The sequence below is a fragment of the Parasteatoda tepidariorum genome, chromosome 5 (assembly GCF_043381705.1).
Source record: "Parasteatoda tepidariorum isolate YZ-2023 chromosome 5, CAS_Ptep_4.0, whole genome shotgun sequence".
Lineage (NCBI taxonomy): Eukaryota > Metazoa > Arthropoda > Arachnida > Araneae > Theridiidae > Parasteatoda > Parasteatoda tepidariorum.
This window is the reverse complement of record NC_092208.1, coordinates 76,014,401-76,032,851: the sequence shown is the minus strand read 5'-3', so window position 1 is coordinate 76,032,851 and position 18,451 is coordinate 76,014,401. Positions and strand designations below refer to the sequence as shown.

Below are 18,451 nucleotides of genomic sequence, written 5' to 3'. Positions count from 1 at the left end.
TTATTTATTTGTAAAAAAACATTTATTTTAGGATTCTAAAATGAAAAGAGATCAAAAACTTTCAATCTTTTAAAAATTATTACCCTTAGGTATATTAATTATTAATATGTTAAAAATAATTTTTTCATGTAATGTATCAAAATTATTATTCCTTATGATTGATTTAAATTTGTTTCAAGTATTTTGTAATAATATTTAATCAGCAATTTAGATAATTTGGTTTTTGCCGGTTTTTACCAGTTTTTGCCGGTTTTTACCAGGTTTTTGCCACTGTCCTGGCAAAAACCCCTTTTTGCCGGCAAAAACTCCAACCCTGCTTACAAGTAAATGAAATTCAAAAATACTATATCGCGATGCAAAACTGACGATGCATCATGATATAAAATTTTTAATATCGCCCAGTCCTACTCAACACCAAACGATTAATAGCTAGTTACATGTAAATCTTGTAAAAAAATTCGGAAAACATGTCTCGTTTTAGGGATAAGGGAAATCTCAGTAATTGTAATTGGTTTATAGGTCGAGCGACAAAGAGCAAAATGTCTTACTTAATGCATACTTGAACCAAAAATAGAATAAAGAGTGTGAATTTAAAAGTGTCAGAAAGCGTTTTGTTTTGAATAATAAATTAAGAAAAGGATTTATAGAAAAGGATTAACATGGAAGCTCTTTATGTTATATATATATATACAAAGAAACATGTGAACGAACCAGTGAAAACATGCAGAAAGCAGTAATATCTTTTTGTTAGTATTCCACTAAGTGACAAAATTTATATCTGCTACAGCATTTTAGGTAATTTTAAAAAATCAATTTACACCCAAATTCATCCACTAATGTATTATAATATTCCAGTCTTTCATAACATTTCCTTAGTTTAATTAATAAATGAAATATTTAAATTAAACTAATACTGCATCATTTTAATCAAGTGCACAAAGCAGTTAGAATGTGATTTTAACACTCATTTAAATCACACTGAGATAGATGAACATAATTAAGAATTTGAACTTAAGATTTATTAGTTTTTCAACTACAAGAGAGAACTCATAACAAAATTAATGTAATTCATTATTCAGCATTTACTTTTAAATTTTTTGGTGGCATGTATGTATGCATGTAAACATTATATACATAACTTTCAAAATTTTTTCAAACAAAGAAATTGGCATTAAATGAATAAATAAGAGTCATAAATGATGTGTAAGATTAATGAAGTATGGCATACTCACAAACAGGAAGTGTTTTGATCATTGATAAAAAGTGAATCGAAAGTCTGTAAACAATATAGTGGATTGCATCCATTGATTGAAATTGCACCTGTGGAAAAAGAAAAATTCAAAGTGAATTATTAATGACTAAATAATTCTCGATTATATTAGTAAATATAATTATTGAAGCAAAATTTTTATGAAACATATTTTTTATAGTTTTTCATCATTTTGTATTGATTTAGGTAAAATTATGGGGAAATTATTATTTTTAGCATTTTAACAATTTCTAGTTACAGCAAAAAACACTTTTTTTTAAATCTGCGTTCAAGGTAAAATCTCTTCAACAATGCTCATTTCCATTCATTTTGTATATTATTATTATTTATTTTTTTTTTTTGCATACTTTTTTGTAAGTTGTTTTAAAAAAATTTGGAGCTTTTTAGGAAATTTTAATTTTTGAGTTCACCATCAAATCTCCAGAATGACTATCATGGTTGTAAAACGTAATGGTTTAAAAATTAAAAAAAAAAGAATAAAAAAAGAAAGAAAAATAATAAACTTATTGCATATCGCTAAGAAGTATATAGCGTCACGTGATATTTATTCCTAGCATGTAAAAGAAATGATTGCGCAAGGTGTCACTTAGCAAACCAAGCTGATTTTTTAAACCATTTTAAGGTCATTAAATAATATACATAAAATTTTTTGGCTATTCTGCTTTGATTACAAAAAGATAAAAATTACTAAAAAATTAAGTTTGGATCAAAAAAATTATTTTTTAAAGAAATTGTAGAAATTTAACTAACTAAGCAATAACGGATAATAAATTTCTAATTCTCGTCAGTTCTAAGTTAGTAAATTAATATTGTTCTTTTTTAAACAACTACTATTTTAGATAATGTTCGCAAAATAGATAGATATGTGCAAAAACGTGGGAATTTATGAATTTTTTTTTATAATAGAACTTTTTTACTGATAAAGTTTAATCTATTAGTTTTAATCTTTAAGTTGAGAAAAATCTTCAAAAAAAAAAAAAAAAAAAAAAAAACCCACATGGTTAACTTTGCTGTTCATTTAAGGGGAAGGTAAAATTTTGCGACGTATTCAAGGTAAAAATACAACGAAATGTCACATAAAAAAAATTCAAAATGTGTGCGACACCTCATAATTTGTCTCCGATAAATAAGAACACACCCTTTGGAAATTACGGACGCCCAAGTTCCATTTCAAATCGACAATTTTAACGAAATTCAGCCATATTTAAGAATAACAATTATTCAAAATTTCGACATAAAACGACGTGTATGTGAGGTCGATAATTCTTCCCCCCCCCCATTACCAAATATGTTAGAGAGTTGTTAAGCCCGAATTGTTTTAACGTCGATTTCCTTCTAAACGTAAATAATTCTAAGTCAAATTTTGATAATTATACATTAAATCAAAGTAACATTAAAAAATAAATAGGAAAAATTTAAATAATAAAAATTAAACTATGTTTCGAAAGAGTATCATAATTATCCCAGTGACTAATTTAGAAATCTGGGGCTGTAGGCGCAGAACTGTCGGGGGTCCATGTGTCGTAACTTTAAATGAAATTTACATGTATAATTCAAAACTACGGAATATGCATTTAAAATAATTGTAACATTAGTAAGATACATATTATTAAAATTGAACTCAAGATTAATTTCAAATTTTTTGACTCGTAATTCTAGTACACAATTCTAAAAGAAGAACTCAAAATAAAATAAAAAAATGAAATTTAAATCAATCATATCTTAATTAAACCTTGGGCCTTATGATAAATCAGGCACTGAACATACTTATCTAATTTCTTTCATATATTAATAGCAATTCACGCTATTTTCCACACTCGCTATTTTACCGGAAAGTAAAGTTCTTTTTTACATTATATTCAATCAGATAATTTTTTTTTTTTATCAAGTTTTAATTTTAAATCCATGACGCAATCGCTCCCGTTGCTAAAAACCTTTTGCCACTTTGTGTGCAAATTTACAATGACGGATCGAAAAAAATTAACAAGTTTTCAAGCATGTCTAGGAAACGACTTCATCCACTCAATTCAAACATAATATTACAATAATTTTTCAACTTTTTGCAGTTACGAAAATATTGTAGCGAATGCAATAAATGGTTGGCGCAATATCAGTGAAAGGTGAGGCAATACCTCCCATCCCGATTCATTAATTTTAATCCAGAGTTGTTCTAGATCGATACGTGTTGGAAAGATATAAATTACCATATTTGAGCTTAGAAAACCATATGTGACGTTTGCGAACGCCACATTTGCACTTGGATTAACATCGCAAATGTTTTAGGTAACAACTGTTACGTAATTACTCTTATGGAACTATAAAAAAGCATGCATTGCTGGATTTGTAACTCTTTTGTAATCGTATTTTATTTTATAACCGTCGTTAAACAGCCGACCCAATTTGTGTTTACGACTACCGATGTTCAACTCCGTAGCCTTGAAATAATGCACCCAATCCGGAAGACGAGGGAGCTCCTGGATCAAATATTGGAAGAAATTTGCCTTAGATTTTTAGGTGGAAAACTGAGAAAACTGAACACGGTTAGACTGACGGCAAAGGGACTAACCCATGATCCGTCTACTACTGAGGATATTTTAAGTCAGCACTGTGGTCGGATGCGGAATTCGTGTTGACCAGCCATTGTTGGGTTTCGAACCCGGTCCATCTCATTAGAAAGCGAACGCTATAGCCAAAGCTCTGAGCCACTACGACTCTCTTTTTGTATTTGGCCAATCATTTCAACAAGACCAACAAATATCGAAATGCGCTAAAAACATCACTTTTTGGCTCTTTTTATTTTATAAAACTTAAATCTAGCTTAAATCTCAGGTCTTGTTGAATCCTTATTGTTTTATACAAGTGTAAAATAATATAATCAATTATCTTTTTCTAATTATCCATTCAATTATTTAAACAATTCATGTGAACAGGATGTGCGACGAAAATTGATTATCTGGTGCATTTACGGATTTGCTGAACGAGCATTCTGAATTCGAACTAGAGAAGAGAAACACGAGTTGAGAACGAAATTCTTTCCTCACGCTATCGAAACTGATGATTCAACTGATTTGATTTATAACAAATGTATTAACAAAGCGATGTCCAAAACAATTGGATTGAAGCGGATATTTTGGCTAGTTAAATTATGCGTATGGTATGAGCTTAATTAAAATAGAGAATTTTGGTGATGCAAGAAATCTATTTAAAAAGCCTTGGAAATTGCAAGAAATGCCCCCGAAAACATTAAAAAAAATAATAAAAGTTCCCTTGTAATTAAACAAAAACAATAAATAGTTGAAGATAAGGAGACGTTCAATTATTATGTATTAAGCATTTTGTAATTTGCACATTTTTTGTCGACAAGGGGATATGAGGAACACATACACATATTAACCCCCCCTCCCCTTTATTTTCATAATCTTCTTCAAAAGCAGGCAAAAAACAATAACTAAAAAAAAAAAAAAAATGCTTTGAATTACGGGAAAATTTTTTTTTTCATTGAAGAGTGTCAGAGAAGTTAAGAGTTTCGACGCAAATGTAATAAACAAAATATTCCAAAAGAATGTCCAGTTCAAAATGTATTAAAACGTAAAATTTGTTTGATGCAATGTAAATTCTTACTAAGTTCATTTACAACTAGATCAAAGTAAAAGCAAAAACGAAAGCGGGGGGGGAGTTGAAACTATTTTACATAAGCATGGCAGGGGGGTTTGCAAAAAGCTTATTTTTGCTGTCAAGGTAGGGGGAGGGGAACTGTCAAAAATAAGCTTACGTAATATTTGAATGGCCCCTATTAAATGCTTGGTAGATCACCATAGAATTTTTTAAATTGTTCATAACTAAATTTTTCAGACTCTTTTTTTTTTTTTTTTTTTACGATATCAAAAGTAAGGAATATGAATCGAATAAAGTTCGAAGTAGGGCGTGAATGACATACGAGTAAAATATGTGTTTCCGGTATATTGCTGTGAAGAAAAGAGATCCGATATTTCTTTGCTATTAAATTTAACTCACTCACACACAGGTGTCTTCAGTGAGAATCAAAAATAATAATAAAGAATTTGCGGAATCTTTTTACTGTATCAGCAGACACAGACAAATAGAAATTTAGGAAGAATAATGAAGCATAAAGAGAAGTTTAGAAGCATTTATTATTTTATTTATTCTTTCTTTACTTACTCTTCCCGTAAAATAAATATGGATGTAAAATGCAAAATCACATTTTTTAAAGTATCAAATTGACAGTACAGTAATATTCACAAAAGTAATTTTTTTTCCAAAATTAATAATAATTATCACATTACTGACTTAATTGGCTTTTGTCACTGATGCTTACGAACCGATAGACTATTAATAGAGGCTATCGGCTGATTAATAAATAAATATTATTTATCTAATAGTATATAATGAAATTAAAGATTTTACTACATTTAATTATTTTATAACACAAATGGGGCAATTTAATCGGAGCACACGAAGAGCACAGGTCTAAACCTAAACAGAAGTAACAAGAACTACGGCCGGAGCAGCGGTTCCTAATTTTTATCATCTATTTTTGGCGGAACTCGAGACTGAATGGATAATTTCAAAATCAATTTTATTTTATTTCACAACCGTTGAAAAGTAATTTTTGGGTTTACGACTATAAATGTCCAACTCCGTAGCCTTGTAATTTTGAACCCAATCTAGAAGGCAAAGGAACTCCTGCATCAAGTAGTGGGGGAAATTTGTCTTCGTGGAGGACTTTTTGATGGAACTAATGCATTACATGGAGAGGAAAACCACGAAAACCTTCCACGGTTAGCCTGACGGCAAGAGGACTCACCCAGGATCCGTCTACCATTCAGGCTATTTCTTACGTAAGCACTGTGGGTGGTGCAAGCCGGATGTGAAATTTGTATCGACCAGCCATAGCTGGGATTCGAACCCGCATCAACTCATTAGAAGACGCAAGCTCTATCCCCTGAGCCATCACGGCTCTCGTTACCAATTTTATTTTATAACCAACGTTGAACAGCCGACCCAATTTTGGTTTTACGACTGCTAATGCTCAACTCCGTAGCCTTGTAATTTTGAACCAAATCCAGAAGACAAGGGAACTCCTGGATCAAGTATTGGAAGAAATTTGCCTTCGTGGAGGACTTTTTCATGGAACTAACCCGCATTTGCGTTACATGGAGAGGCAGACCACGAGAACCTCCCACGGTTAGCGGCAAAGGGTCTCTAANCCCCCCCTATTTTTTTTTATAACCGTCGTTGAACAGCCGACCCAATTTCATGGGTTTACGACTACTTCTCGAACGTTAATTATTTTCAAAATATTTTACGAATGTATGAAATGTAAAATTTTTTCATCATATCGCCCTATCAATACTTGTCTTCAAATTGGGTTTTATGTCAGAAAGTTGAATTGACAAGTTTTAGGCGGCATCTAGTCAAGTTTATAATTTAATTTCAGTGCATGCTTAAATTGAAAATGAATGAGCTGAAGTTGGGTTTTTGTAGAAATAAACACGAAAATAAATAAATGTCGAAAATGGTTATCAGCAAAACATATTTGATGCGAGGTACTAATGCAATTTCTCTTAATTGCATTCATTATTCATTCAATACATAATAGCTACTAGAAAAGACTTTTTTCTTTTAAATTTTACTTTTCGTTCTTCACAAGTACTTTACTTAAATAATTTTATAAAAACAAAGGAAACAATAAATAAATTAGGAATAATTAATTAGACATAAATTTATTGACAGGATTCGAAAATGGTAACTGATATTAAACAGGTTCCCACTCAATTAAAAAAAAAAAAAAAAATCAAGGATTACCGAGGAGGTCTTTTTCAAAGACCTCCTCAGTGGCAGAGTTAGTAAACTACACTAAACTCAGTGGCGCGACAGCCCATAGAGGGCCAAGGCCTACTGCACCCATCTCAGTTTTCTTGACCTTGGGCTCTGGGGTGCGGGAGCAGATGTTCCGGTCAGCCGAAAACCCACTGTTTAGCTTCCAAGCATGCTTGGTACTCATTTATCGACCCACTGAAGGGATGAATCAACCTTGCCCGGCCCGAGGATCGAACCAGGGACCTCTGGCACGACAGCGCTACCGCTCAGCCACCGGGAGTCATAGTTAGTAAAGCACCTTCTAATTGGCGAGGGTCTGGAAAACACCCCGTTTCACAGGGAGGAGACATCCATCCACCAGCAGATCGTAATTTTGTTTCGCATGTTCAATCCCCTATCTAGTACTACCAGGGATATTAATTTGTAATGGGAACTTGGAGGACTGTGTGACCTTGACAGATTTAAAGTGCAACAGTCACCATTTAAATCACCACACGGCAGGGTTTCCGCTACGGTAGCTTTTTTCGCATAATGCGAAAAGACCCCTCAAAAATGCTAAAATTCAACAAAGCATTTTCGCATTTTTGCTAAAGGATTTTACTAAATTCCATTAAAAAAAAAGCTTCCACGAAAAACCATGACGCTAACATCCATGAAAAAAACTTGATCAAACAAGAAGGAGAAAAAATCTAAATATCTTTCGCAAGAAGAACCATGACGCTAGCGTTCACAAAAAAAACGTGATCAAACGAGATGAAGCATAGCGATCAACAAAAATGGCTAGAATATATGATATATATATATATATGTTAATGATTAATATTTAGGGCCCTGAAAGTGCATTTAACTTTCAAGAAGCATTTGTAAAATGGGCAAACATGAAAGAAAGGAAGATTGTTAATTATAAACCAAAATGTTTTGATAAATAATAAATGTGTTTTTTTTTTTTTTTTTTTTTATAGGTATTCTTTTTGATATTCTTGTACATTAAGCTATTCTTTGTCAGATAACTTACAGTACTTGTTTGATATAAAGTAATTTTATAAGCCTAATGGCATTTTAGCATTTTGCTAAAACTTTTTTTCAGATTTTAGCTTTTTTGCTAATGAATTTTTAGACTCAGCTTAAACCCTGCCACACGGGGATTTTTAGGCGAGCTAGATCCTAACTCCCGTTCTCACGAACATGAGTCCAACGCTCTACCAATTAGGCTACCCCGGTTCTACGACCAGGGATTAAAATTAACACTTGTCATTTGGTGTTGGACCATCAAAATTTTTGCGAAATACCATAAAATAACTAATAATGGTATCTCAGATCAGTATGGTATCAGTATTCAATGTAATGAAATGGTATGCTATTTTGGCATTTAGATAGTGCTTTGTAGCTGTGTTTTTAACACAAATTTGTAATAGTCCTTATAAATAATTTAATTTCATCATAATTGTAAACATTATATATCCTTGTGTAGTAGTTTTTCATTTAAATTCAATTCATTTTTTTATTTAGAAAATCTGATAGAGACATACAAACAGAATAATGAAATTTGTATGGACTATCAATATCTTGCAGGCAGAGTGTTATTGACAATGTCAACCTTCTTCTATGAAAAGGTACCCCAACATAGAATCCAGTTAACATGTCTAATATACTAGCGATTTGTAATTGCATATTTGTAGTGGTAGATGCACTACAGTACTCCCCCACCAGAATTATATCTGTGATAGAATTCGGTGAACAAATACTGTAAGATTTGCCACCACTAGATGGCGCCACGAGATATGAACAAAACTTAAGAATTAATTAATAAAGAATCTCTCTTCTGATAGAGAGTGGTGTAAGAAAGGATTAGAATGTGGGGGGAAGGAGCGAAGCGTTTTTTGACGAAGTGATTTGTAATTATTTCTATATACTTAATTTTATGTTTGTGATGTGGCATAGTATGTGTTTAAATAAATTTGTTTTATGCCAAGAATGGTTTAGTGTGAAAATCATTTCACATTATGAAAATTTGAAAAAAGAACCTGCAAGTTTTAGTAATACCACTAGTTGATTCACTGCTGTTTTTTGCGAAGCCAGGAGAGCTGCATTAAGGTCACCATACTTTTGAGTGGTAATCGTGAGAGCTGTATTAAGTTCACAGTCGTGGTCGCTCCAGTGTTGTCTTTAGCAGTTAAGTGTATACGTTACGTTTGATCAAAACTGAGTAGCAACAGCAATAGGAGGTGGATAATGTTGCAGTCACAAGCAGCAAGTCAACTGTTGAATGTAGACCATCTATCGAAATAGTACTGTTCAAATCGAAATGGCTCTTAAGATAGGCTAGTTCATTGCAAACAGGGTTGGCAGGTTTTTGACATGTGACAGTTTTTGACAGTTTAAACCATGGTTTAAACTGTCACGTCAAAAACCTCACTGTCAAAAATGTCGAAAATGTCAAAAACCTATATTCATATGTGAAATTTAATTAATACATAAAATTTATATATTTTTTATAAAGGATAGTGTTTCTAAATATGTTCTAGAAAAAATAAATTTAAAATTTTGAAGAAACACTTATATTTTGAATAGTAACCAAAATCTTGTACTTTTGAAAGCTCACATCTTTTGTAATATTATGTATTCATTTTCATGTGTTATTGAAAATCTGCAGTGATATTATTAAGAAATTTATTTATAACCAAATTTAGTGTATAGTATAGATTATACTAAAAATTAGACATTTTTAAAGATAAACATTAGCAGTTTTGTACATTAGACATCTTTTAAAGAAAAATCTTTTTAATATTCTTTTAAATCTTCTTAATAATCTTTTTAACATAAGACAATACAAATTTAAGTGCTTTCTGTTAAATACACAGAGTAGTTAGTGTCGATTTACAGTATATTCAGCCTATTCATTTACTATGCTGAAAATTTAGTTTATCCAAATACTTGTGAATTTCATTTTGCTGAATACTATATAGTTTTGTTGAATATCTAAATATTCAGCTGTTGAATAATTACTTCTTGCTTTCAAGATATGCATTATTTGTATTCTTAATACAAGTGGGGGAAAAAAATTAAGAGGTAAAAATTGTTTTAAAATGATAAGTGTAATAATTATAAATAAATATAATAAACAATATGAATTATATTTATCATTATTCACAAATATAACTACTTTTAAATTCAAATTAACATACTGGATAATAAAGATATTCGGTATAACATTAAAAAAAATTTTCATACACTTGTATCAAGTTTGTATTTATACAACATAACTTGTAAGTTCCTTATAAATATTAGTTATATGTTCCTTATATGTCAAAAATGCATAGTAATAAACTTTTAATTTTCTTAAGTATCAAAAAAAAAATTTTTTTTTTCAAAATATAAATATTTAAAAAAATTTTGTGCAAAATTTTTCTGCACATGCATTTGAATATAAATTTCTGAGATTTTAAATCTGTTATTTTACCTTAATTTTAATTAAAAAATATTTTAAAACCTGCTGATTACTTATAGTATAATTAAATTTCAATATAATGCATGGCAACTGTTGGTAGTTTTGAAGTTTATATATTTTCTTGGCAAACTTCAGTTTTTGACATTTTTGACGGGTTTTTGACGGTTTAAACCAGTATTATACCCTTGTCATGTCAAAAACCACTTTTTGACGTCAAAAACCCAACCCTGATTGCAAAGTGAGAATTTCTGTCAAGGTAGGCATGTTCACATCAAGTCTGTGTCACCAATGTGGTGTGGGTTAATGTTCAGGAGACTAATCATTAGAGTTTACATTATTTTAGTATTTATTAACGTATATAGTATAAAGAAGAAGAGGAATATAAATAAGCACAGTGCTTCAGGCTTCATTCGCCAGAACAATTTTAATTGTTTATGTCGCATGACGTGCTATGTTCCTTTGTATTCCTCTTCCTTATTAATATTTACTATGTTAATAAATACTAAATCTTTTCCCTCGCACCATTCACTTGGACAAGTAACAAAAAACTCAAAACAAAAAAAATTTAGTCACTGAAGTTTCTAACCAGTGACAACATTTTTTTAACATCTAACATTAATGATTAATTCAAAAAAATCGTCTGTCTCTTCCTATATGATGAATTAAAAGACTACAGTGTTATCAAGTTTTTAATTACTACCATGCTTTTAATTTCACTAAAATTCCTCTGCTTAAAATTTAGAAAATTACAATGAAGGGATAGATAACAAAACAATTTTTTTATACTTAAATTAATATGCTAGCAAAAATAATTTTGCTTCAGCCTATAGATTTAACACAAAATATGAAATTCAGAAACTTTTCATGACACACAATTTAAATGCCAGAATCAAATGATTTCGGATTAGGAAACATTTAGTTTATGGTTAGATGTTATACTTCATACCATTAAAAGAAAATAAGGCCTTCTGTTTTTGCAAAGGTGTGTAATAAGAAATTAGTTTTTTAATTAGTTTAAATTAAAAAAAAGAATATAAAAGTTTTATCAAAAAAATATGCTTAAAAATTTAAACAGTATTCCTAACCATTTTGTTGATAGGAACCTTATATACTTGAAAAGGCTAAGAGTATATTTGTTCTCTGTGAATACGCCAGAAATCAAAGACGTGATGCGGAAAAGAAGTTATGATGCCCGAGACCCGTAATTTTGCATCTGATTTAAGGAAGAAAAAAACATAATTTGAGCATATTAATTTTGCCATTATAGGCTAAATTACATGGTATTTTTTTTTTAAATATATAAATAAAACGCTATTAGTGCAGCTATTTGATCAATTGTAAGTAAGAGCCATGATTCCTCAAAATTATAATTTCTGTCTAGTTTTAGATATCTTTGTTTTGTCTACTTTATTTTTTAAACATCATTTGAAGTGCAAGTTAATATTATTTCACACAGAATTTTATAATTTCCCAAAGTTCTATAGTATTACCCAATATTAAGCTTATTATTTAAAATTTTTACTTTTAAGGTTCATTCAGCTTAAAAGTTAAACATGGTTGATAATTTTTTATGAATTGATTTCTTTCAATTTCAGATAAATTAGTTTTTTAGTCATAAATTATGCTAACTTATGAGTTAATAAAAGTTATTTTCTAATAAAATAACTTATCTAAGAAAACAACTTCACTTGCTGTGTGCCTAACATTATTAGCTCATTTTTAAATATTTTTACATAAGAGTAACATACGAAAAAATTTAATTCTCATTGAAATGGTTTTATCCTTCCTTTAAGAAAGTGTTGTTTTAAATGATTAATACAGCATTATACGTATTTACATATGAGTGTGTGCATATGAAAAAGAAGAATGTCAGATTTTATTGGTTTTGAAAAATATTACCAGATTTTGAACTTTAATGAAAATTTTTGTTTTAATTCTTTGACAAACAATTGCCAAATCAATTGCTAATTGCAGTTTTATATTTTTCTAGCCATAAAATCATTTTAATGTATTTTTTTAAGGGATTATTTTTATTTGAGACCTGACAGAGGAAACTCAGAGAAAACCAGGGCCCACCCAGGGTTGTCACACCAGTGAAGAAGAGGTTTAAGTCTTGCAGAACTAAAGGTTCTTGATTGCACAAGGAAATGGGAACAAATGCAATATATAAGTTTGATATCAAACAGTACATTTTTGTATAACTTTCCAGGCACTGAATTCAGATAAGTTATTATATTAAGACCTCTTTAATGGTTCTTAAGCTATTTGTTCCAAAAATCATATATAATACTGCATATAGATAGGCCTGTGTATATCACGGACGAGAGTTTCGTTTTTCAAAACTGGCTAAATAAACATTTCAGTTGTTTTCTTTCGCTAATTTTGTAAATATTCTTCAATTTTTGATTAATTTTTCTACTTTTTTTTAAAAAATATATGCAATTTAATTACACATTTTGTTTTCAAACATATTTTTTTTTATTAAAGGATAAGGTAAAGTATCTATTACAGCTATGCAATAAACAAGTTTATTTAGTAGAATTATGACTTCATAAAAAAAAAATTTATTAGAAGTTACAAATACACTAACAAAAAAAAAAAAAGGAGAGACAAGAAAAGATTACAAATAATTTCGAAAATATTTAACATGCAAAATGAAATATTTCTAATATAGAATTTGTTCTTGTTAATTATTAATTAATTATGAGTCTTTGAATGAATATAAACTTATTTATTGCTGGTTAAAATAAAAAAGTCCTAATTCTAAAACCCCAACGTTCTGTAGAACATCTTTTTTGAACCACTGATCTAATACATAATATATATAGAACAGTTAACAATATATTAATAAATTTACGACCTATAAATTTTTTTACAAATCTGTTTCAAAATTATCTAGTAGATATTCGTTATATCTGAATGACTTAAGAGGACGCCATATCACAAGAGAAACTTTTTGTCTTAAATTCTCTCTCTTCTCCGAAACTAATATGAAATTTTATGTATAGAAAAAGTGAGTTTAGACATACCTTGAGTAAGCTATGAAATTACAAATACAGAAAAGAAATTTTTAAAATATAAAAATGAAAATAAATTATGAGAAGATAACTTAAGATCACACAATGGAGAAGTTATCTTCCAATAATTTGCTTGCGTTTTGATATTTTTTTTAAGCAATTGAAACTTCAAGGCTTTCTCTAGCTTTTCCTGAATTAGCATTTTTTTCTTTTTTGGAAATAAGTCATGAGGATGAAAGAGAATTTGTGACAAAAAGTTTTTTTCATGATAAGGCATCCTCTTAGAAGTATATTTATTCATCATACCTTTTTTTTTTAAAAAATGATTCATCTATATTTTTACTACATTTAGAAATTCTTAAAAAGCTTTCTCTTTGCACTAAAAATAAATAAAGCAAGACTTTCATTTTTATTAAATTTTCAAAATTACATTCTGAAAGGAGAGAGCTAATAATAATAAAAAATAAATTAAAAAAAATTATTCTATTGCATATATATATATATATNACAAAAAAATAAATGATATTAATAATAAAATTAAAATAAAGCCTTTTGAAGAGAAAAAAAGTAACCATTCTAAATGTAAAAGTAGAAAAAAAATTCTCACAGCATCTTATCATACCTTTTAAAAGTTAACTAGATAAATAAAATGTATAAGAATAATTATGGACATTTAGGGAAAAAATACAAATATAAGGGTTTTTTAAAGTTAAATGAACATCGATTTAAAAGTATTGATAAAGCTACAACGGGTTGTCATTGCATATAAATTGAAAATATGACCAGGTGTTAGGTACTGTTACCTGTTATTAAATTAGACGGCGATGACAAAATCGAGGCGCGCAGGCGCAATTCGAAAAACGGGACTTTTCCCTTTCGAAATTAAATTCTATTTGGCAAAAACACATCTTAAAAATATTTCTTTCGAATTAAATACACTTAATAGTGCATCAAAAATTAACTTTATAAGATTCGATTAATATTCTTAATTCTTTATTAATGATCTTCGATGATGTTTATGTTTCGTTGTAACATGTTAATCAAAATTAAAACAATAAGACATAAGTGGAAATTGGTGAAAATATTCATATAAGGTCAATTATATTAATTGAAATATTACGCAATTCAAGAATTAAACACGTCAGAAGTGTTTAAATAACAAAGGCGTAATTAACAAAAGCGTTTCGCAAAAATAAATAATCGAGACTTTAAATACAAAATATCAAATTAAAAACTCTAAAAGGAGAACAATAAAAAAAATTTTAGACAAAATTATATTTATAAAGTAGCTATTATATAAGAAAAAATAACATTTTCCTGCTATCATAAAAGTTTCAGTTTACATACCCTTGATTCCAATTAACAGACTGAAAACTAGGGCGAAACAAATTAAAGCCGGCATTGTAGGAAAAGTCTGTAGTTTTAACTTTTTCAGATCTTTAAAATGATATTATATCGTATCATTAAACGTTATCACCGTATTTCCAAAAAGCCGGATTTAATTCATCACTTCGCATCGTAAAATGCGCCTTCATAGGAAAAGCAAACAAAACAAATAATAAATCAAATCAAGCAGACCACATGGACTGACAAATATGATATTGTATCGTTAACTTTATCGATCTTGTCATCGAAAAGTTTTAGAAATTCTCTTTATTTTTAAAAACAAAATAACGAACGATATGGAAATTATTTTTCGTCTAATTTGAAATTTAATCTGTTATCATCTAATCTGTTAAAGTCTTAGAAATTTCTGGTTCTAATAAAAAGTTTGAGTTTGCATTTTGTAGTCATAACCGTTCAAAGTGTAAAAAAATGTAAACAAAACTAACATGAAAATTAACTTACTCTTCCCTAATCTCAAGATTTTAAGTTATATTAAAATTAACTATAATCGTTAAAAATTAAATTCTACTAATTTTACTATTGCATGAATAATTTCTTTTAAAAATGCGATTGACAAGTATCCGATGTCAGATAAATTATCATCGGCACGTTAAAAGAATATGGAAACGACAAGGACGTTTGCAAGCTGAAGAGCTTATTATTCCTCCTGCTTTAATTGAGATGGGAGTTCCAGTTTTAGATGCAAAAGAAGTATTGCAGGAAACTAAATTGTAATAATTTGCCTTTCCTTAATCTTTTATTTCTTAACTGAAAATTGCACACTTTTTACACTGGTTGGCCACACTCTCTCTCTCTCTCTCTTTTGAAAAAGGAAACCCCCAAGATAATAAAAACATTAAGAATACCTCTGCAAGTTCTCAGAGAAATTTATATTTAATTCTAGCAACTCACGGAGTATAGCGATTGTAATGATCACACAACCCATTAATACTCTTTTATACTACCAATCATAATAAAATCTCTATCCAGTGGTACTAATTATTTTTTTTTCTTGTTATTGGTTGTAATTTAATGAATTGTTCTAATTCATAATTTGCCTTTTTTTCACATGCTAATAAAGAAGTATATTTGGATTTTAAGTTGATGTTATTTATAACTTTCAGATTATAAGTATTTTTTCCCCTTTAGTTTTTAAAGTTTGCAGTGGCGATATGAATATATTTAAACTAACATTCAACTTTAAATGATTCCTCATATTTTCTTAGGTTGTAACAGATTGAAATAACTAATTTCATTAACTCAATTATAAATAAATTTTTCCCAAAAAAAATTGTTGCTCAGTTTAAAATTACGAATAATCTATTGTTTTATTTTAATCTGACTTGTAATTTATAGACTATTTAGGAAAATTATTATCTAAATTTATATTATTAAATAATTAAACATATTTCTTGTGTACATATTTGTAAGTAACAAATTCTTTAACTATGATATCTAAAAACAATTTCTCAATGAGAAAGTGGTGGCAGAATTAAAAGATGCAAATTCAAATATAAGTATATTTATGTACCACAATATGATTATGCGACATGATCCCTGAAGTGTCTTATTAGCTCTTGGCATTTCCGGCAAAATTAAATTCCTTTTAGCATCCAAATAGAGTCTCAGTGCTGCCATCTAGTGTGGCAGAATCTAGACGTCCAAATTAACATGACCAACGGTATCTCACCCATTGTGGTGGTCCTGAAAGAGTGGAGAACGCACTAGGTCTGCTCATCGGCAAGACCGATTGTGCAGCTCATTGGGAATAAAATGTACCACAATAACATGTATGCTTCAAAGTTATTTTTAATTTTTAGTTATGAATTGTTTATTAGAATTTATTTAACTTTGCTTAAAATATTCTAAACTTTTGCCCAACTTGTTAAACGCTAATGATAATATATATGAAGAAAAGCTGAATAATCGATGTTGGACATAATTATTCCATTTTTAATTTTTTAAAGTAAGTAATTTTGTCATTAAAAATAGTCAAGGTTTGCCTTGAATTTCGCCGCTATGAGGAAAATGCGAAATTATGAGTGTTTTCTCAAAAAACATTTTATGACATCGAGAATCTATGTTTTTCCACCTACATTGCTTACTAGCCTACAAATAGCCAATATTGCTTACCGTTTCTCTTTTTTCATCATGTGCTAAACGAATATTAAAAGAGGTGTTGGGTCATTCCATGTCAGTTCATCCAGCCATGGCACCCACCGTCTCAGATTTTGATGAAAATTTTTACACTTATAGAATTTTTTCTGCTGATTTCAAAAATGACAATTATATTTAAATCGGTTAAGGGGTTTAAAAGTTATAAGCATTTGTATTTTTGCCAAAATGGCACATTTGCCGCCATTTTGATTCATACATCAAAGGCTATTAATGATTGTAACTCACCTTATATTTGTGATAGAGCAATAATTTTTTTTTATTTTGTTCAGAATAAAGTAATCTGTCATATAAACACTTTTTTTTGCAAATAAGTATCTTACTTATTTAGTAAATGGGTCTGTTTTGCAGTTTTTTGATCAACGGAGTTGAGTAACTTCAGGATAATATTTCTGGCAACTCGCCCCCTTCAATTTCAAAAATATTTTATTCAAAGATAGTTGAAAGTGCAAACTAACATCTGATACAAAAATTTGGATGGGCCGTTCACTCACTTTTTAAAAAAAATATATTTTTCTTCTGAATCATTATGCGTTAAAAGTACTCGTAGTTTGATGATTTATAGTCCTTAATTATAACTAGAGTATAATAAAATGATACAAAAAATGTGAATGGTAGAAAAATATGTAAAATAAAGTAATCATTTATTAAATTATTTTTTTCTTCTTTCTTTGAGCCCTCCCCCCCCCACCCTCGAAAAAGAAAAGAAGAAAGGAAAAAATTTGAGCCTGAGCAAGACAAACACAATTTCTGGCCGGGAATTGCTGAAATTTGCAATTTAGCTCGGTATGTTTTAGCCTGATCTACACTTATGACATGAAGGGAGACTTTCTTGGTCTTATTGGAAGGAGAATTAAATAAGTCACAATTTTTTTTCATTTTCTTATATAGGGTGACCTTGGATAATTCCTGATCAAAAAATGCAAACATCTACTTTGTGAAAAAACTATTCAAGATAGAATTTCAATATTTACTGGAAGTTTGAGACTATATGAGATGAGTCCTATGCTACCTTCTTTTGTTGGAAAATCTAATTAGAATTTAAAAGATTTTAAATTCTTAGTGATCAGAAATTACCCCTTCTCTTGATCATTTCTGGGGTAATTCCTGATCACTTCTGGGGTAATTACTGATCACCAGTTTTTATAGTAAAGGGGTTGTTTAAAAATAATTATACAATGGTAATTAACAAATAAGACATCAAGATCAAACAAATAAACCAAAGAGATGTTTAAGCAGCTAATAAAACGATTTCTTTAAAAGCAAAGAATAAAGATTAACACTTTAAATTTTCCAAAAATCTTTGCATCGTGC

At 29.3% G+C, this 18,451-nt stretch overlaps 2 protein-coding genes across 2 annotated transcripts in view; one reads left to right on the top strand and one right to left on the bottom strand.

Annotated features, from left to right (window-relative positions):
* Nucleotides 1–15,179, bottom strand: part of LOC107450306 (uncharacterized) — a 29,942-nt gene extending 14,763 nt beyond the window's left edge. Inside the window, exons 1-2 of the mRNA XM_043047547.2 lie at nucleotides 14,924–15,179; nucleotides 1,233–1,320 (exon numbers count right to left, since the gene is read on the bottom strand). Of these exons, the coding sequence (XP_042903481.2) occupies nucleotides 1,233–1,320; nucleotides 14,924–14,978 (143 nt within the window). The 5' untranslated portion in view covers nucleotides 14,979–15,179. The remainder of the gene's footprint in view (nucleotides 1–1,232; nucleotides 1,321–14,923) is intronic.
* Nucleotides 15,180–15,362: 183 nt separating this feature from the next.
* LOC107450305 (mitochondrial ribosomal protein L37) overlaps nucleotides 15,363–18,451 on the top strand; it is a 16,837-nt gene continuing 13,748 nt past the window's right edge. The window contains exon 1 of the mRNA XM_016066066.3: nucleotides 15,363–15,693. Coding sequence (XP_015921552.2) covers nucleotides 15,527–15,693 — 167 coding nt within the window. The 5' untranslated portion in view covers nucleotides 15,363–15,526. The remainder of the gene's footprint in view (nucleotides 15,694–18,451) is intronic.